The following is a 23,031-nucleotide window of genomic DNA, read 5'->3' as shown; positions in this document are numbered from 1 at the left end:
GCTCGGGATGACCTGGGGTTGGACTCCCCAGGGAGAACGGGCAGCTGAGCCCCGAGGAAAGCAGATGGACACCGACCGTGTTTGAGCACCGATGCCAAGCACCCGCTGCTGGTATCCTTGGGCAGGCACGGGCATCTCTCTGGGTTACTGCATCCTTAACATCAGGTCACACAGTTGGATTCGCTATTGATTCCAAGTTTCCATACAGCTCTGAAAGAGTCTACATTGTTGGATTCGGAATCATGGCAGGAAAGGGGAGGCAAAGGGCCTGGAAGTGGGCCGGGAAATGTGTTAGGCAAAGACAAAAGGGAAATGGGGAAAGAAAAAGACAGAACGTGGATACATGTGTCTCCTGAGTTACAGAACCTCTAGGTGGGAAGATGACTGGGGAACTTGTCCTTTTGATCCTCCCACCCCCAACTTAACGGAGAGAAGCCCCAACAGAGAATTGGAGACCCCTACGGGTTAACTAAGCTGTGTGATTTTGGGGGAAAGTGATAAAGGGGATGAAGGAGCCAATCCTTGGTCCCTACTAGAGAGCAGCAGTGGGGGGGGGGGGCACGTCAACATCTGGAGGGTGGCAGGAGCAGGAGAAGCAGCTGGTGGGCTTTTCTACTGTGGGAGAGAAAAGGGGGAAACTAGCTAGCACCACAGAGCTTTAGGAAGAGAGCACAACCTTCGTACCCAGAGTTAGGAAACCCAGCAGCCCTGCCCATCTATGGTCCTAGGAACCAAAGAGGGGACAGGACACTCAGGCCACAGGAGGGGAACCCGGAGGGGCCTTGGACCCTGGGCTGTGAGCCCTTGACCCACAGTGTGGCCTGGACAAGCATACTCATTCCTGGAATCGCTGCCCTCCCTGTATGAAATGAGGTGTCCTACGTCCACTACTCCACAAACTGACATTCTTGAACTCTTTGATCTTCAACTATGTAGGTCTTTAGAGAGTCACCTTGCATTTACTCTACCTCGTAGGAGTGTTTTAAGGAAATGTATAAGAATAAATAGCCCCTTCACATGAACTAAATCATTAGAGGAATATTGACCAGAATAGCCTAGGAGTGTTTCTCTAAGTTGAAATTTTTCTAGAGGTGCAGCTAAAAGCGATCATACTCACCCCTGTTTGTAGACCCATAACCGTTGGCTGTGCCAGCTGGGCCAGGGGAGGTGTGCAGGTGAAGATACTAGGAGGGGTGACAGTGGTGCCCATGTTTCTTTTCCCTATTGTCACCTGCTGTAGGTTCTGCGCAGAGCCCAACTCAGAGGGTCACCCAGGAGCCGCATCCCCTGGCCTCCTTGCTCTCCTCTGCTCCATCTAACTACTCCCCTTCCTGTCAGTCTTTGCTTTCTTTCTTGAAGCCAAATATTTTTGTTGTTGTTGTTGTTGTTGTTGTTGTTCTGGAGTATTTCAAACATGCTGGCTGCGAGGCTCAGTCACCTGGGTATTTAACAAACACTTCTACCTTCGAGATGCCAGACCTCTGTTTCCTCAAGTGTTAACACTCTGAGAGGATCGGACCCCCACCAGTGGTCCTCACTCTAGAATATCAAACACACTCATGCAGCAACCACTCAGATTTAAGAAATGTTAACTTTATGCCATATTGACTTCAGAGTCTGAAAGAAGGAAAGAACCCCACTAAGATGGAAATAAAAAATGGGAAATATTAAGTGTTGGAGAGAATGTGGAGAAACTGGAGCCCTCGGGCATTGCTGGTGGGAAAGTAAACCAGTGTGGTGACTGGAAAACAGGATGGTGGCTCCTCAAAAAGTTAAACACTCAGCAATTATACTCCTAGCCATATACTCGAAGGAGTTGAAAGCTCAGAGACCTGAACAGATATTTCTATATCAATGCTCATAACAGCATTATTCCCAGCAGCCAAAAGATAGAAACAACCCAAATGTCCATTGACAGATGAATGGTTAAACAAAATGCGATATATACATACAGTGAAATATCATTTGGCCTTAAGGAATGGAATTCTGATACATGCTACAACATGAATGAATCTTGGACATTACACTAAGTGAAATAAGCCAAAGGACACATATTGTATATAATTCCATCTATATGAGGTACCTGGAATAGTCAAATCCATAGAGACAGAAAGGAGAATAGTGGTTACCAGGGGGTGGTAGGGATGGAGATTTATCATTTAATGGGGACAGTTTCAGATTGGAATGATGAAAATGTTCTGGAGATGGTGGTGGTGATGGTTGCGTAACATGCATGTACTGAAGGCCACTGAACTGTACACTTAAAAATGGTTAAAATGATAAATTTTATAAATTTTTATTTTATTTTAAAATGATAAATATAAATGTGTATTTTATTGCAACAACAGAAAATAATTCATCCCTTCAAGGCTTGGTTCAAATGGTACCTTCCTCCTGCTTCATCCCAGCCTACATCCAACCACATCCGATATGCCCTTTGGTAATTATTTGTTTCATCAGTCTGAACCAGGGAAGAGATTGTATGTGTGTCTGTGTGTGTGTGTGTTTCCTTTACACAGAAACCCCAAGAGGGAAAAAATGGAAAAGCCATTCATTAATTCATTCAACAGGCATGATGGAGCACCTCCCGTGTGGGGGGTGCTATATCAAGCTCTGGGACAGAGGATCAACACGATACCACACCGAGGTCTATGGTACGAGTCAGGGCAGACAGCCAGGGCAGGACTACGCTGGTGGTGAAGGGGGGAGGATGTGGAGGCTGATGGGGGAGGGGGCTGTCCTCAGAGGGGGTGCCTTTTGAGCTGACTTTTGAAGAGTGGCTAGGGATGAAGTAAAAGACAGCGACTGGGATGGCGTGTGACCAGACCTGATTATGAAAGAGCCTGGGTGGGGAAGTCGGGTTAGAGATGTCACTTCAATTCGATTGGCTTGGGCCTTGCCCAGCGGTGACCTTGAGCAATTACTTAAGGTCTCCATGTGTGAAAGGGGGGACAAAAGTATCTGCCTGGATCACTGCGAGAATCAAACAGGATAAATTCTGTAAAGCAAGCCTTCACCCCTCCTCACTGCGTCAGCTGGAGAAGCCCCCTTGTGGTTGAAGAAACCTCTCTGCTGCTGAGAATGTGTTGAGGAATTGCCAGAGAACAAAACGTTCTGCTGTTCGGTTGTGTGGCCCCGATACCTTCAGCCACCCACTCAGAGGGCCCTATGCACCCCCTCCACACCCCAGCGGAGCTCGGTAGGAACGCCCACCACCTAGACTCCGGGGTGGGGGCAGTCAATTTGGTCTCAGGACTGTCTGCGTCAGTCTATCTCGGATCCTGCGGGTCTGGGCTGGGGTCAGTTATAGCACCTAGAGGGTTGAGAACGAGTTGGAAACCAGATCTTCTGACCTAGAGGCCAGAAACTCAATGAATGAGGGTATGAATGTGAGTGGCACATGCGTGGAAGCTGCAAGGCAGCTAAAGCTGCGCCCAGGTTTTGGAGAGAAGTAGTGCCTGAGATTTCTATTGATGGTTTTAAGTAGTATTTTGGTTTTGTTCTTGGAAATGGCAGTGAATTCCCATTTTAAATTCACTCTGCATGCATCTCTGATTAATTTGTGTTTGTCTAGAGACTCTGGGATTTGCCAAGTCTCCGTCGATAAACTAGAGTGGACTTCGGAAGAGGTAATTATAGGGCTGGAGCCGAGAGGGGTGAGGGGAGAGGAGGCCTGCCTGATGGAGGAACCAAGATGCCCCCCCAGCCTGCAGAGAGCCGGCCGGGCGACGGCAAGTGCCTGCACAAATGGCCACCGGAGGACCCGCGGGGTAGAGCCCTGTCCGGTTAGAGCCCTGGCAAAGACTGAGGGGTGTGACAAAGCACAGGGTTTGGAATGGGGAAACCGGATTTTTGAGTCCTGGTTCCAGAAGAGAGCTTACTTGGCTTTGTGACTGGGGCCGGGCCCCTAACTTGTGTCTTCATTTGTAGGATGGGGATAGTTTAATCCCTGTCTTTTGTTCTTAGTGACCTCAGTCAGAGCCAGCCTGGCCCTCAGCCCCTCTGAGAGGGTCATGTCCAACAAAGCCCCTGCTGAGTGGGGCTGGACCTGAAACCTCCTTTGCTGGCCTCTGCTGACTGTTAGAGATGGAATCTGGCCAAGAGTGGCTGGCTACCAGACTTGGGCTTGAGGCTGGTTTCAGAAGTGAGAGCCACACCATCAGATTGTCCCTGAGCATTAGAAAGGAAACCAGGGACCCTCTGACACCAGTCTATAGACACCATGTAGGGACATTTGCAAGAGGAGGAAAGGGAGGGAGGAGGGGAGAGAGGGAAAAAGAAAACACAAAAAGGCAAGAGCACCCTCCATCCTGACCTGGTTCCCCGTCCAGCTTGCAGGAGGCCCGCTGAGCATACTACCCGTCCTATGATTCCCTGTAATGTCCGCATTCCTGCCTCAACCTCCACTTTTTCTATTTCTTGAATCCCCAAGAGCCCAGCCCACCTGGAAGAGTGGCTGAGAGAATTTAGTAAAATAATGGATGAAGTTGAGGACTCAGACCCGGGGCTCTAACTCCCCTGGAGGCACCATGGAGCAGCCTTTGGCTGCTTTCTACCCCAATACCCCAGCTTGCTATTTCTGCGTCCAACTTAGGGACACTCATCTTTTGTCCTGCTGGTGTCCTTCCACCCCCAGTCCCAACAGCTGTCCCTTGAGAGTCCCTTGCCCTCCTTGCTCAGGCTCTGTGCAGTGCCTGGCAGCCCCTGGCTCCTAAGAGGGCCTCGGTAGGATCTGAGGGCTGACCGAGCGCAGGAGAGGTGACATTCTCCACCCACCAGGAAACCCTGGTCCATCTCGGCCCTTCCTTCCCCTCACACTCTGTGCTCAGGCACAGAGCCCTAGCATCACGCTTCCTGCATATTTCTGCGCTCGGGCCTCTCCACCTCAGCCAGGTTTCTGTCGCCCCAGTGACTTCTCCCCACTCGGTGCAACTGCCTTTTGCACTCCACCTCCCACTCAGCCCCCGGGGGACCCAGGGCACTGTCACTGTTCGGGGCTGCCCGTCGTTTGGTTTTCAGATTACCAAACCTCTTTTGGGTCCTCAGGTAGGCTTGCGCCCACCTCCCCAGCCTCACTGTTTTCCACTCCTGGCTTTGCCTTTGTGGCTTTGGTGACAGAGGATTGTGATCCTGAAGTGGCTTTGTCCCCGCTGTCCTTTCTGCCTGGAAGGCTGCACTCACGCTGCCTCTCCTGTCCCCTCACTAGCTCCAACTCATCTCTTAAGACTCGCTCAGCCATCTCCTCCTCTGAGGATTTACAAGGCTTCTCCGGTCTGGTTGGGGACCCTCCACGGGGGGTCCCAGAGTCTCTTGTGCCTTTATCAGAGCACCCACCCGACTGTGTTGACCTTGTTCACCTGTCTGTGTGCTCACGAGTGTCAGGAAAGCTTTGCGAACAAACGTCTGGAAGCAGCAGACCTGGGTTTAAAGCCTGCTCTGTTTTTGTTTTTGCTTTGTTGTTGTTTTTTAGCTGTGTGACTTTGGGCAAGTTGTCTAGTCTCTGTAAACTTTAGTTTCTTCAACTACATGATAGAAATAATAATAATCCCTGCATCACAGGATTACTGGGAAAATGAAAGGCAGAGCGTGTAACAGCCCTAAGCGCCATGCCCCGCTTGTAGGGAGGGCTCCCTGGATGTTAGCAGCTAACACAACTAAGAAAAATATTTCTAAGACCGCCGGGGCAGAAGGTCTCCAAAAATCAGAGCTAACTCTGCTGTTCCGAGAAGAATGAAGAAATCTCTTAGAAAAGCGCAACAACAAATCTTCTTCAATGTTCCTGCAAGAAAGTGGGGGAGATGTGCTGAAAAAGCCAGGCATCCTGCACGAACCATGACTGAGATTTTGAAGTGAAAATCAAGAAGTTTAAAGGAAAACATGGATCTCCTTTGGGGGCGGATGAGGTTGAGAGACTGGAGGGACAGATGGCAAAAGGTAAAGGTCAGAAGTGGGGCGCTAGGTGGCTGTGGCGCGGGGTGGACTCAGAGCCACGAGTGAGCGAGCTCCTAGGGAGCAGATGCCACCCCTCCGGGGCGGTCAGGTGCTCCTGGACTTGTCCGGACGACTCTAGGAATTCGAGTCCTCACGAGATCCTAGAACAACGGCTCCCAGGGCGCCTGGGTCCCCGTAGAAGGCAGCAAGTAGACATTTTCAGACGCCCTAATGTGTGTGTTGCGACCGGGGGCGTGGTGGCTGCCCAGAGTGAGTGCTACGGGGGTTGGAGCGATTCCCAAGGAGCGGGGGCAGGGCTCGGGTGTCCCCACCCTCATCCCCCGGTCGCCTCTGGAGGAAGCCAAGGCATTAGCGCGCTGGCCCGAGGGCCAAGAGCCAGGCGCTCTAGGCACGCCTCTGCCTCCCGGGTTCGACCTCAGTCTCCTCCTCCGCGCAGTGGGTTTGCTGCCCCGCGGTTGGAAGAACTGCTCTTGTAGGCCCGCCCGAGCCGGCCCCTCGCCAGAACCTCCCCCAGGGTTCGGGCCCAGCCGAGGCTCGCGCCCTCCCGCCGCCCCCGGGCCCCGGACGAGGAGGAAGGAACCGCCAGGCGGCCGCGGGCGGGGGGCCGGGCCCGGGACGCGCACGGAGCTGGGCGCCGTAGGGCTCGGCGGCGGAGTTTCCCCCGCGGGGGCGGCGCGAAGAGGGGGTCCGAGAGCCCCGGGCGCGGCCGGCGCGCCAGGAGGTCGGGCGGCGAGCGTGACCTCACGGGGAGGGGCCAGCGCGGCGGCCCGGGCGCAGAGCCGAGCGCCGAGAGCGCAGCGCGGGAGCCGAGCGGCCGGGAGCGCACGTCGCGGCCCCGATGGAGCGGTACAAAGGTGAGGGCGCGGGTCCCGGCGCGGCGCGCACGCACGGCACCCTCCGGCCGCACCGCGCCGCCTGGGAGGGCTGGGGCCGGCGGGGGGCGGCAGCGCTGGTGCTCCGCGGCCCGCGGGGACTCAGGTGAGCAGAACCGGCGGCGCCCGCCCAGCCTGGACCTGGGCCGAGGACCCGGGCGACGGCGGCGCTGCGGGCCCGACGACGGGGCTCCTAGGTGGCGGCCGCGGCCCGGGCTCTCGGACCCTCCCGGGCGCGGAGGGCGGGGGTCGGCGTGGCGAGGCTTCCCACCTGTCAGAGGAGAGAGGGTGCGCTTGGCGACCCACCTCTCAAGCGCCGGCCGCCCCGAAAAGATGCGGGAGCCAAGGAGGCCCTGAGTGAGTTCGGAACCGCGGTGCGCTGCTTGGGGGCAAAGGAGCAAGTCGTTGGGTCGTCTGGCCCCGGCGCCCGCCGGAGTGCAGGGCTGCCCGCGGACCCCGGGAAAGAGCCTGAGCTTGGGGGGGCGTGGGGGCTGGTCGCGCAGCTCCGCTCCCGCTGGGTTGGGCTGCTCCAGTCCTCCGGCCGCTCCGGTAACCGTCTCTCTCCGAGCCCTTCGCTTTTCCATCCCCAGACAGGGGTCGGGCGAAGTGAAGGGCTAGGGGGCCGAACGGGATGCCCGGCAGGTGGAGCGCGCGGAGGCTCAGCTCGGTGCGCTGCTGGGCAAGTTTTAGATTTGGCCGAGGGCGGGGATCTTGGCCAAACCCTGGTGGGCGGACGAGCCCGTGTCGTGCCCGCAGCCCGGCTCGCGCCGGTGCTCGGAACCCCGGTGCCGGAGTCTAGAAGCCAAGGATTAAAGATCTTTTGGAAAGAGAGTTTAAAGAGCTGCCCCTTAAGCGGGGCGCTGCGGACGCCCCCTACCCCCATCTCATTTGGGAAAGTCTCTTGCGCTCCCTTGCCCTGGACTCGTCCCTGCCAAACCTGCGAGAGGAAATACTGTTTCTATATTTATTTTCCCCTGGGAGAGGGTAATAAAGGAGAATGCTCAGATTCCCAAGGAATCTCATTCCCACTGGTTTCTCGTTTCTAAGACTGACATAAAGGAACCTTCTGGGACTGGCTTGAGTTCCCTAAACTAATCGTGTCTGTTGATTTTTCCCACTGCTTTTTCTCATCTGGGTCACCTGGTTGCAGGTGAGGGTGAAAGATTTACATTTTAGGCAGCACTTCATGCAGAAGGAGAGGGTCTTTGCCAACGGCCCGGGAAGCCGACTGGGGGGGACAGTGTTAAATTACTTGGCAATCTTTGGTTTCTTTCTGTGAACCCTCCCTGGAGCGCCTCTCTCATTTCTAACCGGGTGGGTTTTTTTTCGTCCCAGATTCTGCTGAGATCATGTCAGTTTTGTGCTGGGATGACTGAATGCTCCCTTATGTGGTCTCAGGACACTTGAGGAAGCCACAGCCCCTCGCTTTGTAAAATGGCAGTTTGCTGCTCCCTCTCCCACTCTGCCTGCCCCTCGCCCTTTGGGAGGGACTCTCGCAGGGAATTCAGGACTTAAGCTGGAAGCGGGTGGCCTCTGAGGTCCCTCTTAACTCCGGGTGTGTCTTTTCTGAATTGGGAAGTGAGGGAGTGCTGGCTCGGGTTTGAAGGTCCAGGGTACAAGCTGCTTTCTCAAATCCGCATATTAATCCAAGTTAGGGCAAATTACAACATTGGGGGTCTTCTTTCTAAATGCCCATTATTATCAGAAGCTTTTTGTATTAATAGCTTTTGACTTGGCCCTTGACCTGAGAAAGTCTTTTTAGTTATCTTTTTGTTTTGGGAGTTTAAAATCCTCCCACCCTGGAGTATCAAGGGATTTTTGCCAACTGAAGGAAACTTAGTTTCCATTTCAGTGTGTTTATGTTTTTGGTAACACATGTATCTGCCTCATCATTTTGCAGTAAATCAGAGAGTGATAAGTGGATACAGTTGAGAATTATCTGGATTGCAGAAGCTAATCGAACTCATCTTTTCCTGTTTGGAGAGGGAGTGAATGCTAATGTTTACTAACTATACCTTTCAGCTGAGGAATTTAGGGATCCCCCACCCCCACCCCAGGAACTTAGAAGTCCCCATTCTTTTGAGAAACCGATGACTTGTGTTTTGAACTCTCATTGAATTGAAAAGTTGGTCTGTGCAAAATGAAGCAGGTGGGCCCAGTCTGAGATTAACCAGGGCAGCTCTAACTGGCATCCGTAGTCTTCTCTTGCTCATCAGAGGTTGAAGGTGTCTTTGTTTTTAAGGTAAGATTAAATAATTATGGAATGACTAGGTATCTTTTTAACAACAAAGTAAAACGGAAAAGCAAGATTTACCTGGGCTTTTAGAACATATAAAAATTACGAAGAAGAATTCTCATTTGTGGGACACTTTTAAATTTTGTTACTGAAATACCCCATTCTGTGTTTCTAAATTCCCAATTTTGAGCTCTCCCAAATAGGTAGAATGCCTCATTGTTGTGTCCAGATTCTCAAAAAAAAAAAAAAAAAAAATTTTTTTTTTTTAATTTGTAAGTCTTATAAAGCAGTTGATATAGGAGAAATTGTTTTCCATGTTCCCTAGCCTGTGATACATATTGTGTATCCTCCAATACGAGCCTGTCATTTTTAGGCTCAGCTGATTTTCCATTGTTTTGTAGGATGTAAAGAGAGGTCTGGAGCTAAAGGGTGGTTGGAATAGCACCCTCTGTCTAACGTAGAAACATTTCCAACTTTTCCCCCATCCCATCGAAGTCATTCTGTTAGATAGCCAGGGTGCTCTCAAGCAAAAGCTAGGGGTAGGGGTGGGGAGAGACTATGTAGGGGTGTCTTCCCAGAGAGATGGAGCTTTTATAAGAGTTCTCACAAAAAGTGATGGCAGAGCTGCTGTTTCTTGTATGTGAATCTCTTTCGTGTTGTGTAAGTGGTGCCAGCATCTACAGGGGCCCTTGAAAAGGTTCCCATCCTTGGATCTTTACATATTTATGACTCTCATAAGAGCACCCTTGGATCACGGTGCCCATTGGCTGAACTCACACCATGTGGTCAAGGATTCTGGTTCCTACTGCTCTTCCAGCTGGTGAGTGTGTCCAGGGCCAAATGGGACTGACCTACTATCTGTGGATTGCACTTGGACCGTCCCCCCGCGGAAGCGTCCTGAATTTGCATCACACTTGGATCTGAGCAGTCATGGTTGAGCTATGCGCTTTAAGTTGGATCACAGTAATTGGTTGAAGGTGTCATCCTTCTCTTTCTGTTTTGGTTTGCTTGCTTCTGAGTCCGATCACTCCATTCCCGGGAGAGGGCACTTTGTTCTAAGGTACTGCAAGACAGAGATGAGCTGGGAAGAGTCAAGCCAGTAAAAATTCTTGAAAGCCTAAACTGGGAGTGCTGTGATCTGTGGTCAGGGAAGGTTTGAAAAAGAAACACCAACTAAGAGAGATGGGCGGATTGATGATATTCATTTCAGAGGAATCATCTGGATCTTGTGTTTTCCATGCTTAGGAGCTCAGGTTTTTCCCTATTGAAACTGTCCCTCAGGCAGTGGTTATTAACCTTCGCCACATATGGGAACCATCAGGGGACTTGAAAACAAACAGGGGTACGTAGGCCCCACGCAAGACCTTCTGACTCAGTTGGTTTAGGGATGGGGCTTAGGTATTCAGGTGTTCTGATGTGCAGCCAAAATTGAGAACCCTTGAGAAAAGATACGCAGTTACATATCCACCTTCTTCACCTGGAAAATTAAAAGCAAGCGGGGAGTAAGACTGCTACCCCCTCCACACTCCCGTGATGTGCTTTAACCACATCTCTGGTACCTGCAGAAATCGAATGTGATTCTTCTGAAGCTGTCCTAGGCTTTAAAGGTTGTGGGAACACTGCTTCAAAACCATCTCAAAAGGGATGCTGCCCAATCCCAAGCTCAGGGTTTGCTCATGGTTGGACTTGACCTTGAGCCTTTTTGACTTTGAAGCTCTTAGTGTGGGAGTCCTTGATGCGTTGGCAGTGGAATGGTCTGAAACCGAAATACGGAGGGGTCCCCTTTGGTGCTGAAGGGCCAGGCTGGGTGGTGGCGGGAATTCTGCTGTGGGCCCTTCCCCTCTTCTGAAGGGGTAGGAGCTCTGGGAACTGGGCTGGAGCCAAGTACAATTAAAGGGCCAGGAGGGGCCAACAAGCTTCAAAGCGTAGGAAGCTGTGCCAGTTTTCTTGCAAATCCCTTTAATGATGGGAAATGTTTCTCCAAAGACTTCTGTCATTCAGCGATGGGAGACTTTCCCCAAGCTGAGGGAGGATGGCACGTCTGCCCAGGCCCCGGCCGAAGCAGGAAGCAGAGCAGTCATGGCGTGAGGACGAAAGCGGTGGCTTGGGAATGCGGAGACCTGTGCCTTCGGTTTCCTTGGACAAGTCGCCGAGCTCTCCAGGCCTCAGTTTCCCCATGTAGAAAACAGCCTCCAGTGTTGGTCTATCCTGACTTTCCAAGCACTCTTCAACGCTCGTTGCTCTGTGGTCACTGAGGAATCTTTGGAGGAGGATGTCTTGAGGAGAGGGAAATGAGGGAGGGAATGTGGATAGCCCAACGAAGGTCAGCTTAGGGTTGTGATTCTTATAAATAAAATCAATTTCCTGGCGAGAGCCGAGAGTCACGGACAGTGGGAGAGAGACTGCCATTGGCCATGTGAGGAATTTGTTCCTCAAGGACTTGTGTGTGAACGCATCTCCAAAGATTGTTAGGGAAGGCCAGAGCCACCCTCCGAAACACAGGATTATTCACTCCCGTTTGACAGACGGGTCAACTGAGGTCTAAAGAGATGAAGCAACAACTCAGAGTCACACAGGATGCAGTATCCCTGAGAACTGAGTTTCTAAAGGGTAGAATTCCTGTTCTACTTAACAGCAAGGGTTTATTTAGAAAGAAGTACTCAAAGCAATTTCAGACCACTTCCTTTTCCGTGTCCCTTTAGCCAGGAAGGGACTAGCTGCTCAGTGAAACGCTCCTCAATCTTCAGGGCCTAGTCCACGTGCCTCCTCTTCCGTGAAGCCTCCCCTGATTCCCTCTGTGTTCCTGCACTACTTGAGGTATAACCTCGTCCACGCCTGGTATATCATAGGTGAATTAATGTCACCTTGTCTTAGATGTCTGTTTCCTCTGTCACATTGAATGCCTTCAAGACTGAAATCTTGTCTTTCTCCTCCCGGCGCCCCTCCCCCTCAGCCCCTGGTACACTGCCAGCACCTAGGTCCCCGGGGCATAACTGGGGCATGAGGGAATGAATGATTCCGGGCATCGGCGGCGCATATCGTCTGATGCTCTGGCTCTCAAGAGCAGACCTGGTTCCCAAAGGGAAATGGAGCAAAATCTCAAAGCCACATCCCATGAGTGGAGACAGAAGCCCACGGCGGTGGCCCTTGGCTTTCCCGACTTGAGCCTTATTTCTGTCTGTTCCAGCACAGGGGTGTTGCTGTCTGCTGGTACAGAGAAGGATCCTGCAGGTTTCTGCTTGTGAGTATGAGCCTGCCTGTGCTCTCTGCAGCAGCTCACCTGGCCTCCAGGGCTCCCGAGGGTGCAGACCTGGCTCTGCCCCTGCTCTGGACCCATGGCTGAGGGATCTTGTGGAGCTGGGCGCTGGCCTGGGCGCTCTGGGGCTCGGGGTTCTAATCTGGCCTTTGCCACTAACTCGCTGTGCGACCTTGGGCAAGTCACTTAATCTCTCTGGGCCTTGTTTCCTCATCTGTACAAGTGAGGATAATGATTACTAACCTGCCTCACAGGCCGCTTGGTGGAATAAATGATAAGAGCTACTGGCAGATACTTTGAGAAGGGGCAGTGTTAAATGGGTCCAGGGGAACAGCTAGCCTGAGGCCTCTAGGACATGGTTGTGACCCCAGCATTTCCCGCCTTCTTGTGTGTGTGTTGAGGGGGGATCCTCTGTTAATGTGGGCACCAGCTGTGCCCATCACATGCTTTTCCAAGCTGTCGGGAGCTCTGAGTTGGGGAAGCTCAGCCAGTTCCCAGGTAAACTAGCCTCTCCGAGAGAGAACATCTGTGTATTTCTCTCAAGTCAGCTGGAAAGGAGGTGGGCACGGAATTGCTCATTCTCAAGCCTCATATCATGGCCTTGCCTGACTTTTCTCTGATGTCTCGGTAAGTTTATCTAGGAGAAGCCCTTAAATTCTAACAAGAACTTCAAGCTGTTTATACTCATTTTCTATTTCTTGGCTCTCCCCTTCTCCCTAGTTAGTCTCCAAATGAAAAACCCCACTGGGGGAGGAAGGGCGCGGAGAATGTATAGAATGTATAGAAAAGTAGGAGCCAGCATTGGACTGGAGTGAAAGCAGAATGAGCCCAGAGCATCTTCATGTCCCATGTCTCTGTGCAGTCCCATACCGGGGAGGCCTGGGGTGGGAGCCGACACCAACGGGAGCCCTGCTCTGCTGTTTTCTCAACACACCCCTGAGTGCTTTTCTCACTTTTTTGAGCCCCTCCCGGGGACTTCAAAGACAGCTGCAGGCCTGTTGGGGTGTGAGCTCTGTGCAGGGGCTCAGCTGTAGCAGATTGCATACTGGCCTTCTGCTTGCGACGAAACCGAGGGAGGACAGTCAGCTGTTAGCTCAGAGCGAGCAACCTGCTGCTCACAGAGGCATCTGAGCGGGGCAGATGTGCAGCCCTGCCCTCGGATGTGGCTGTCCCAAGGAGAGTGACCAACTATCCCCGTTTGTCTGGGACTTTCCTGATTTTGCCCCTGAAAGCCCCAAGTCCCAGGAAATCCTGTAGTTCTGTGGATGGAGAGGGGAGGTCACCCTGTTCCCAGGCCTCTGCTTTATTTAAAAGGCCCGAAATCAAGAATTTGGTTCCTCCATAGCAAAGATGAGCTAGAGCCAATCATTTCATGTCCTTGGCAAGAAAGTAAGAGTCCCAAGCTTAAAAACCAACAGTTTGTACCTAAGATACATCCCCCATGTGCTAAGTGAAAGAAGCCAGCCTCAGAAATCTTCCACACTGCATGATTCCGTTTATGCGACTTTCTGGAAAAGGCAAAACTAGAGGGAAAGCAAACCAGGCCATTGTTGCCAGGGCTGAGGGAAGGGGTTGACCACAAAGGGGTACGTGGCAAGTTTGGGGAATGATAGAAATCTTTACGGCTCAGATCTTGATAGTGGTAGTGGTTCCATAGTTCCAGGTTTTTTGTGAAAACTCAGAAGTGTATAGTGTGCAGGGCGTTTTTCTTCCCCTGTGTGTAAATTATACCTCCAGCAAGCTGACTTTAAAACAAACCCTTGTGGGGCGACTGGGTGGCTCAGTTGGTTAAGTGTCTGACTCCTGATTTCAGCTCAGGTCGTGATCTGAGTCCCACGGCAGGCCCCTCACTCAGCGGGGAGTCTGCTTGTCCCTCTCCCTCTGTTCCTCTCCCCACCCCCCAACACTGGTTGTGCACACATTCTCTCTCTCTCTCTCTCAAATAAACAAAATTTTAAAAATAAATAAAACCCTAGCAGTTTGGGGTGCTGTGGCGATTGAGTGTCCCATTGGCCATCACAGGTTGTAAGCAGAATCTGAGGTCTCTGTGTTTTCCTGTCTTCAGCGATCTAGAGGTACAGCAGAAGGGAGTGAAGAATTTGGGTAGAAAACAAAAAGATGGACTGCTTGACAGCATCCTAAGTGCAAGAGACTTTTTCCATTAGGCCCAAACAGTGTGAGGGTGGAAGCTCACCCTCTATTTAGAGAGAAGGAAAAACCATTCTCCTAAACCCAGACAGCAGATGAGCCCAGGAGGGTCATGGAATAGTGAAGCATTAGCTCCGGGCTCCCACCCTGGGAACTCCGCTGCTGCACACATGGATCTAATGTATTGAATCTGGCCGCCTTCCTGCAAGTCTTTTTTTTTTTCCCCCCTCACCAATAAAGTTGTTGAATTGGAATTGAGTACCCAAATCTGCACCGTAATTCCTTCCTGGCTGACTTTTTGTTTTTGGAAGTCCTGCTTGTCTCTGCTGGCTAGGAATGATTTTGAGGCAGGGAGAACCCATGATTTAGCAAAATAGTGCACCTAGTTCCATATGATGTAGGGGATCGGTCCTCTTGGTTCCAGACAGGGGAAGTCTCCTAGGCACCAGGGCAGGAGATGGGATGTGGGATTCTATGAGAAGAGGAGCACTCTGGTGGTCCTGATGGAATCTGAAGATCTTGGTGGTTTCTGTTGTTTGTTTGCTTAATCAAAACCCGTGTTGAATTGGCTTGTTCCTCAGGCGAGTTGCGTCTGGATCTATAACCTGGGGAGCTGATCCTGTGTCTTCCCATCGTTCTTAAATACAGCGTGTTGAAAGGCTGTAGAACTTCCATCCATGAGAAAAATCTGGGCCTAGATCATGTTCAACCATGAATTACATAGAGTTTCCCGCACGCAACTCTTCTTACTCACGAATCTATCTAAGCCAGTAGTCACGCACAGAGCCACTAGTCGCTCACAAAGGCAGGTCTGTTCACCTGTTCTTAGGGTATTCAGGAAGAATTGCTGGGGCAGTCCTTAGTTCTCATCGTCTCGACTTTGTCGGGGGCTGCTGCAGGGGGAGGGAAAGAGGTAGGAAATATGTTTTGTATGTATTCAAAGTGAAACATCCCTGAGGCAGGGTCAGGCCTAGCTTATCGTGGGTCCACCTAGGAAAGGCGAGGTTTGGGGCAGCCCAATGGTCCACTGCTAGTTCGAGTTCCAGAATGGACAGGCTGCAGAAGCGAAGCTGGGAATGCCTGGGTGGGGAAATTCCAGGTACTTCCTTACCTGGACCGCAGTTGCTGCCACCATCACCCCGGGGCTACCCCGGCCCGCTGGCATCCTTGTGGGTTGTGGGGATGATCTTAGCCTCCCTGTTAGACCAGCAAGTGGGAACCCTGCCATTTCCTTCCATCCTCCACCCCCTTTTTTTCTCCCCCAGTTTTTACACAACAGGATTTATTCATGTTGACTGTATTCAAGTCCCCAGATGGGGGGAGAGAAAGAGATTGTGTTGAATGAGCTTATTGTTTGGAGGTTTCACTGACTCTTTTATTTAATACCCACAGTCCTGGAACATATTGAGCTGATTTACTAAAATTCAAATACGGGTCCTTTTGGAAGGAACTCTGCTAGAGTGCTTGGTACCCCTGATGTCGGGGCTGGGACCTATTGGGTGGTGTGTTTGCTTGGGACAGCGCCTCTTCATCATTGTGGTCTTGGGTCCACAAGGGGTGGATATTCTTGGTTACAATCCCAGGCTCCTTATGAGCTTGAGATGGTCACCACCCCACCGCCCTTTGCATTGTCTGGCCTTTTGCGGCCTCCCCTCTAGACAAGTGGAAGGAAATAAAGGCTGGGGACGTGGCAGATCTTGGGCTGAAGTGGCGAGTGTCAGACGACCTCACACACTTGCTGCTCGAATGCCCAGTGCAGTGCGGCTGGTCCATGATGGTCATGGTCGAGTTGGATTGTGTGCCTTTTAGTGCGTTTTAGACATGGGGTCCCTGCAGTCGATATCGCTGGAACGGTGGCTGAGCACCCTGGTGTGGGATGGCCTCGTGCACGTGTCTGCACGGCCGCAGCGTAGTTGGACCGTGACCGCTCCTGGTGTCCGGAGCTCTTGGGGATCTCCTGAGAGAGCAGCCGCTGCAGGTCCTTGAGCCGGGGGAGGCTCGTGTCCCACTGGGGATGGTGGAAGCCCATCTCTGGTTCCAGTTCGCAGCATCCCAGATGCCCTAGAAGTGAGCCTGTGGCAGAGTGAGTTGGGCTGATGACAGAACCGTCTCAGGCAAGTGCGAGTGTGAGGTGCTCCAGGCCCCCTCTCGGCACCACACACGAGGCTCGTTCCTGCTCCTGTGCAGGCGGCGTCCTCCCTCCCTCCCTCCCTCTCTCTCCCGCTCCCTCCATGCTCTCCTTTCATTCCCTCATTCTCCCCTCTTGACTTTCTGCCACTCTCTCTTTTTTTTTTTTTTTTCTTTCCCTGCCATATCCGTTGTTCAGGTCTCCTGAGTCTTGAGTTTAGAAAAGGGATTCCCTCTGAGAACCTGAGGCCAGAAAGACCCAGAAAGAGCGACCCCCCCCCCCCCCCCGGACCCCAGGTCTCTAGTTCTCTCAGGCTTTCGTTTCTAGTAGCCATGGCTAGAATCCTAAGCTTCTCCAGGGGGAGCTGATGACCTCAGAGTTGGGGTGGGGAAAGTGGGGCTTGCTCTCAGCCAAAGAGCATCTCATTCCCTCCTGGCAGAGGCGGCCAGAGTGCAACCCTGTTCAGCATAGCCCCTGGTGTTTCCTCAGGCCCTAGAAAGTGTCGTTCCAGATGGCCTAATGCAAAGAAGGCCGCCTTCTCCAAGCCTCATGGTCCACGCCATTAGCTCACCCCGGGACTTGGCCAGCCATCCCACCGGGCCCAGCGCAGGTTAGTGCCACAGTGGCTCGGATTCCCAGGAAAGAGCATTCCTGGCCTCCCTGTGCGGGTCCTTAAACGGCCCTGGGACCTGCTAACCTCCGAGGGGTGGGGGCTCCTCCCATCGCCCCCCCAAGCTCCCTGGCAGTGAGCATCAGAGGAGGGCCTGGCGTCTGCACAGGGGGAGCATGAGAACAGTGCCGCAGTTTGGATAAAAGTTCCAAACATGAGGGCTCAACACTGACGAAAATAATTTTTTCCCATTGACCTCCTGGCTTCTCAGCGGGCAGGCGTCCATCTCCCGCCCATGTGCTGGTGGCTGGGTGTGTGTCCCTGGAAACTGTTCGGGCTGGGAGCAGACCTCTGAGAGTTATGGGGTCCAGGTATCGCTCTGGGCCCGCCACGCACTGGTTCCCCCGGGAGTGGGAAAGGCCGGGGAAGGCCAGGGAAGGCCCGTTTTGTTCTCAGAGGGGGAATTCAGTCTGCGGCTGCTTTTGAGATCAAATCCTTCTGAAGCACGACTCCCTCCCCTGCCCTCGCCCTCCAGCCCTCCACTTGGACCTGGAGAGACTTCGGGACTGGAGTTCCCTGATGCATCTTTTAGTGTGGGGGTTTTGGCTTCTCTGACCCCAAGGGGAGGGCCGCGGTGCGCCCAGGTTTGCAGGGAGGCCCACGGATGTTGTTGACGTAAGCGCGGACCGGCAGCGAGAGTCGGGGCCCCGCACTCCGTGCGCTCTGGTCACTCTCAGCCTCAGTTCTCCAGCTCGGCCTGACTCCTGATGCCCGCAGGGCAGCTGACTTGGGGGAGGGGGGTCGGGGATTGTGCTGGAAAGCGCCTGTGGTGGGTTGGAGGGATGCAGGGACCCTGATCTGGGGGTCTGTCTTCCTCCCCTCCTGGCATTCTTGCAGCCCTAAACCTGTGTGGCTGGCAGGGTCGTGGTGAACTGGGAAGAGGCTGGTGAGAGGCTTCTCTTCACAAACATCAGACATGAGTGGGGTGTGTGTGTGTGTGTGCGCTCGTGTCAGAGGAGAGGGGGTGTCAGGTGACAATTGGCCCCATTTTCTTCAAACTTCCTAAAGCTATTAATGCCCTCCAAGGGTACGATTGCTGTCTAACAACAAGATTTATTTGTCTGCCCTGGGGAGGCTGAGGCAGCCGGGAGAGAGAAAGTAAGAGTGCCAAGAGACTGCTCTGTTAGGGTGGAGTGACTTCCAGACTCCAAGCTTATTTGTCAAGGCTCACTCAGCCTTGACACCTTGACCCCCCTGAAGCCTTTAACCCCTCACTGCACCGCGCACAGCCCTTCTCTGTGCCTTCGTACTTGGTGGCCGTGTGTTCGTGCGTATAGATTCCTTCCCTGGCTGGAAAAAATACGGGCAGTCACATAGCTTGTAACAAAAGATTCTCTACAAATGGCTTTTTTCCCCCTTAAAAAATTTACCCTCACTGACTGTGAAAATGGTTTAGATTCAAGAGGAAACAGCTGGCTGGCGGGGATCCTGGTGGGGTCTTGGGTAAGATTCTGCTGTGTCACCGATGACTTTATTTGGTGCATTTCCGGCGCAAGCACACTTGGCAGTTGGGGAATTTTGTGGCTGAGAACTTTCATCAAGGCAGGGGCAGCAGGAACAGCTTCCAGCGGAGGCCAGGAAGGGAAGGCCTCATTTCATTCAGGACAACCCAGACCTGTCCAGTGGATGTCTCGTATCCGCCTTGGTAGTTTAACTTGGATGCTCACAAACCCTTTTCTTTCTAGAATATTCTGTCTTTGGGTTTCTCTGAGGTTTCAGTACATTGCCACTGTAGCTAAGGTGAGCCCAGATTTCTTAAGGCCCCCAAGCCAGGCCCTCTTCTTTGAGTCTAAGGCACCTTGCCAGTGGCTGTGGGGAGAGCGAGCGAGCGAGCGAGAGGTGTTATCCCCTGTATTGCCCTGGAGAAAATCTGAGCTCCTTCTCTGCATGGCTGTTTCCTGTTTGTTCAAGCCTCTGTAGTCATTCCTCACTTTGCACTGTCCCAGCCCTACTGGATTCCTTGTGGTTTTGCAAACTCGGCTTGTGCATGTGCCGTTCTATTGGCCTGGATGTCCTCTCCTTGGGGCTGCCTGCCAAGCTTATTTGTCAAGGCTGACTCAGCCCGGACCCCCTGAAGCCTTTAACCCCTCACTGCACCTGACAGAACCCTCCCTGGCCATGGTCATTGTGTCCACGTTATAGTTGATGGAAAGTCTGTATTCCCAGGAGGCTGTAAAGTCTGTAAGGGTCAATGCCATTATTCCTCTTTGTGTCCACAGCACCTAACCCATGGGTGTGTATTATGAGGGTTCAAAAACTGGCATTGTGGGATTGAGACATGGTTGCCATCCTCAAGTTTTCTCAGAGTTTGATTATATGGAAGTTAAGGGCTTCTTATCACTAGTGGACATCCTGGACAAAGTTAATGCAGTTGGCGAAAAGGAGAGAGAGCTTTACAGTATCCAAAACCCTCCAAGGATTAACATTTAGAACAGACAAGGAATTCCTGCACATCAACCAGAACAAGGCAGAAATTGCAATAGAAATAAAGATGAGTAAAGGATATGAATGGGAGATTACAAGTGAAGGAGCCTCCCCAAAGCTAACGAGCATCTGAAGAAGTGTGGGGCTCCTTTCGTCAGCAGGGACAAACCAACCAAAATGACCACCTGGAAGACTGACGGGAGAGAGAGAGAGAGAGGCTGCAGGCTCCCTAGTATTCTCAGAACGTTCGGAAATTTCTGCACGGGTCCGCACAGGATGGGTCCGAAGATGATCTTTGCAGCATTCTTTGTGGTGGTCGAGAATGGGAAGCAGCTTTGGTGTCTCTGGGGAGAGTGGACAGGTGAACGATGATGGTGGACACCCATCCAAGTGAATCACCCAGCAGCAGAAGCAGTGGGTTAGCTGTCCATCCAGCACCATAGACAGACCTTGAAGACCTAGTGCTGAGTGAAAGGTAAGAAGCAGAATAGGACATCTGACAATAGCATTTACAGCCATTAAATTCCTACAGTGGTCCACATGAAGCAGGAACACATACACACAAAATGGTACCTATTAGGAAGTTCATCTTGGGGAGCAAGGAATGGGATATAGGGACGAAAGGGAATTTGTAAGAGTTTGCTTATGGTGTGTTGTGGATACCAGAAGCCTACAGATCTGACTTGAAGCAGAATGTGGCATAAGAGGGGCAACAGTAGAAGCTCACGCAGTGTGCTTTGGGAAGAGGGGACAGGAGCTTCTCCCTGCCCTTACCCACCCCATGGGGTGGAGTCAACGGGGAGGTCATTTTCCTTATTCATTGCTGGGCTCTTCAAGACCCTTTGCCCCTGAGGTTGTTATAACAGACCACCCTTACATTGGACTCCAAAACTTACCTATTGTCAGAGCTGTAGTGGTGATTAGCAATCTGCAATTGTCATGGGCGGCGGGGGGGGGGGATGCTTGTAACCCACCCTTGGAGTGTGTGGGTTGGTAGAGCTGGCTTCTAAGAGTTGAGTATTTTTCAGTTGTCTGCAGCTACTCTGAGCACCTGAGTCCTCTTTGGGTCCCCACTGCCGAGTGTGGGTCATGGCCAAGAGCTTATGGCCACAGGTTTATCAGATTGAGTAGAATGCTTTGGAATTGGATTTTGCCAGGACCTGACAGGAAATGAAGTTATTAGACTCTGTGCAGCAGTTCATTTTTGTTCCTCTCCACTCAGGAGATGGGAATACTCACTCCAAATAGGTGCATCCAGAGAAGATGAACTACCTCCCCTGACCCTGGGTCTGTTTGATCTGGACGGAGTTGGCCCCTGACATTGTTTGTTCTATCTCTATTTTACTTAAGATCATAGTTTTGTGGAGTTTGTCTTTTTAAGATTCAAGGGTTTAGGTGGTAAAGAGTCCTTTGGACCAGGGAGAGCACCACCTGCTTTTGCTTTGCGCGGTGGTATGCGCTGGGAAGCTCCTGGGCCAGGAGGCAGGACCTGGAGCTGCCCCAGGGTCTTATCAGCATGGGCAGAAGAGAGAACTCTTCCCCCCGCTCCCCAGTGGCTCAGCAGGTGGGCAGCAAATCCATTGGTAAAGCCAGGAACTAAATGCTTTCCGAAAACGGAAAAAACCCCTGAGGTTGGTTCTGCTGGTTTGGCAGTTTCCCCACTGTTCTTTCTCGTGCACTGGAGTCACTTAGGGACCTCTTTCTTCTGGCTGTTCTTTATCCCACCTGTCGTTTGCTGACGATGTTCATTTTCTGCCCCACGTCTCTGGCCCTGTGTTCCCAATTCCTGGGTCCACTGGAATGTTAACACCTGAGTGATAGAACAATAAAGATCTTAATTTCTGTGAAGTTCAAGTGTCACTTCCAGGGTCCTTTCCAGTTCAAAGGATTTGCGATTTTGCTGTGAACTTGCTCACATCCTTAAATAGTCCCTTGGCATGGGAGAATTTCCAAGTGTTTACGAAATTGGTATTTTCTTGAGCTTCTGTATGTATCAGGTCTTATCTTGGTGTTGAGATCAAGCTGGGTGCACTATTAATGCGGCTTCTGTCCTAATGGAGCTTCCCTTCTAGAAGAGGAAGGCAGACCACAAGTAAGCAAATACAGTTTGTTTTTTTTTTTTAAAGATGTTTATTTCTTTATTTGCCAGAGAGAGAGAGAGAGAGAGTGAGATCGAGTGCACAAGCAGGGGGAGGGGTAGGCAGAGGGAGAAGCAGGCTCCCTGCTGAACAAGGAGCCTGATGCAGGACTTGATCCCAGGACCCTGGGATCATGACCAGAGCCGAAGGCAGACGCTTAACCAAGTGAGCCACCCAGGCGTCCCAGCAAATACAGTTCTAAAAAAAGGACAATTTCAGATAGTTGTATGTAACATGAAAAACACAGAATGTCATGAAAGTAATTCCAGGGGAGAGGGGGAGCGGTCCCCATATTAGCCAGGTGCTCAGGAAGAGTTTGTCTGAGGAGATGACATTGGAGTTGAGACGTTAATGAAGAGGAGGAGCCTGCTGAGTGGAGAACCGGGGTTGGGAGTTCCAGGTCCAGGGACCAGCAAGTGCAAAGGTGAAGCCATCGTGTGCTAGAATGGGGTGGGCATAGCAGGGCAGGGGCAGAGTTTGGTCAGCAATGGGGAAGGTGGAGAGAGATGTGGTAGGAGAGCCGGGCTGTGCCCGGGAGGTTGGGTCTTATTCTCAGAGCACTTTACACGTGGGGATATTTTGCTTCCCAAGCACCCAGCCAGGTGACCACTGCCTCTTCCAGATGGGTTGGTTAGCACCATGCAGACTACTTTGGATTCTAAACAGTCTTTTGTGCACAGGAAAAACCCAAGTGTATCCCAAAAGAATATTCCTCTTCATACTTTTCTGAAGAGGTTGAGGTGGTACAGACCTATTGCAGTTTTCCCACACTTTACTGAAGGGGGTTCTGAGGGTAGGATTGGGCATGGAGTAAGCCCACAGACCCACAGCTCATGGGTGGCAGGTGTAGGACAATGGCCTGAGATCCCTGAATGATGTGGGACCATCATCTTTCCCACCAGACAAAGCCAGGGAAGGACTTCTGAACCACTCCATGTCTCCGAATTGCTTCTTCAAGAGGCACTCAGTACTTTCCTCCCTCACTGTTCAGACTGTGGCGGCTCTCGGGTTGAAAATCGCAGCGTTTGTGCGGAACTGGTTCATATCCAGCTCGGATTCCTGTGACCTTGGGCAATGACTTGCTATTTCTGAGTGTCTGTTCCTTCACCTGAAAGGGGCTCATTACCCATTTCCTGGGAGGTTTGTAAGGATTGAATGAAATCTTTTACTTCTCAGTAGGTGCCACACACAGTCAGAGCCCCAGGGC

General features: G+C 51.9%; 1 protein-coding gene across 9 annotated transcripts in view; it reads left to right on the top strand.

Annotated features, from left to right (window-relative positions):
• The first annotated feature begins 5,913 nt into the window (after window positions 1-5,913).
• The window catches only part of AFAP1L2 (actin filament associated protein 1 like 2), a 97,467-nt gene continuing 80,349 nt past the window's right edge, over window positions 5,914-23,031 (top strand). For 6 of the 9 annotated variants that reach the window (XM_032423106.1, XM_032423110.1, XM_032423108.1 and 3 more), the window contains exon 1: window positions 6,716-6,806. In XM_032423106.1, the coding sequence (XP_032278997.1) occupies window positions 6,791-6,806 (16 nt within the window). In that variant the 5' untranslated portion in view covers window positions 6,716-6,790. Of the gene's footprint in view, window positions 5,935-6,113; window positions 6,202-6,715; window positions 6,807-12,251; window positions 12,302-23,031 lie in introns of those variants that run through there. The other 3 variants (XM_032423107.1, XM_032423111.1, XM_032423112.1) reach the window with 3 other exon arrangements.

This window comes from Phoca vitulina, unplaced genomic scaffold, assembly GCF_004348235.1.
Source record: "Phoca vitulina isolate PV1807 unplaced genomic scaffold, GSC_HSeal_1.0 scaffold28, whole genome shotgun sequence".
Taxonomy (NCBI): domain Eukaryota; kingdom Metazoa; phylum Chordata; class Mammalia; order Carnivora; family Phocidae; genus Phoca; species Phoca vitulina.
Note: the sequence above shows the minus strand (reverse complement) of the source record. Positions and strands in the feature narration are given on the sequence as shown.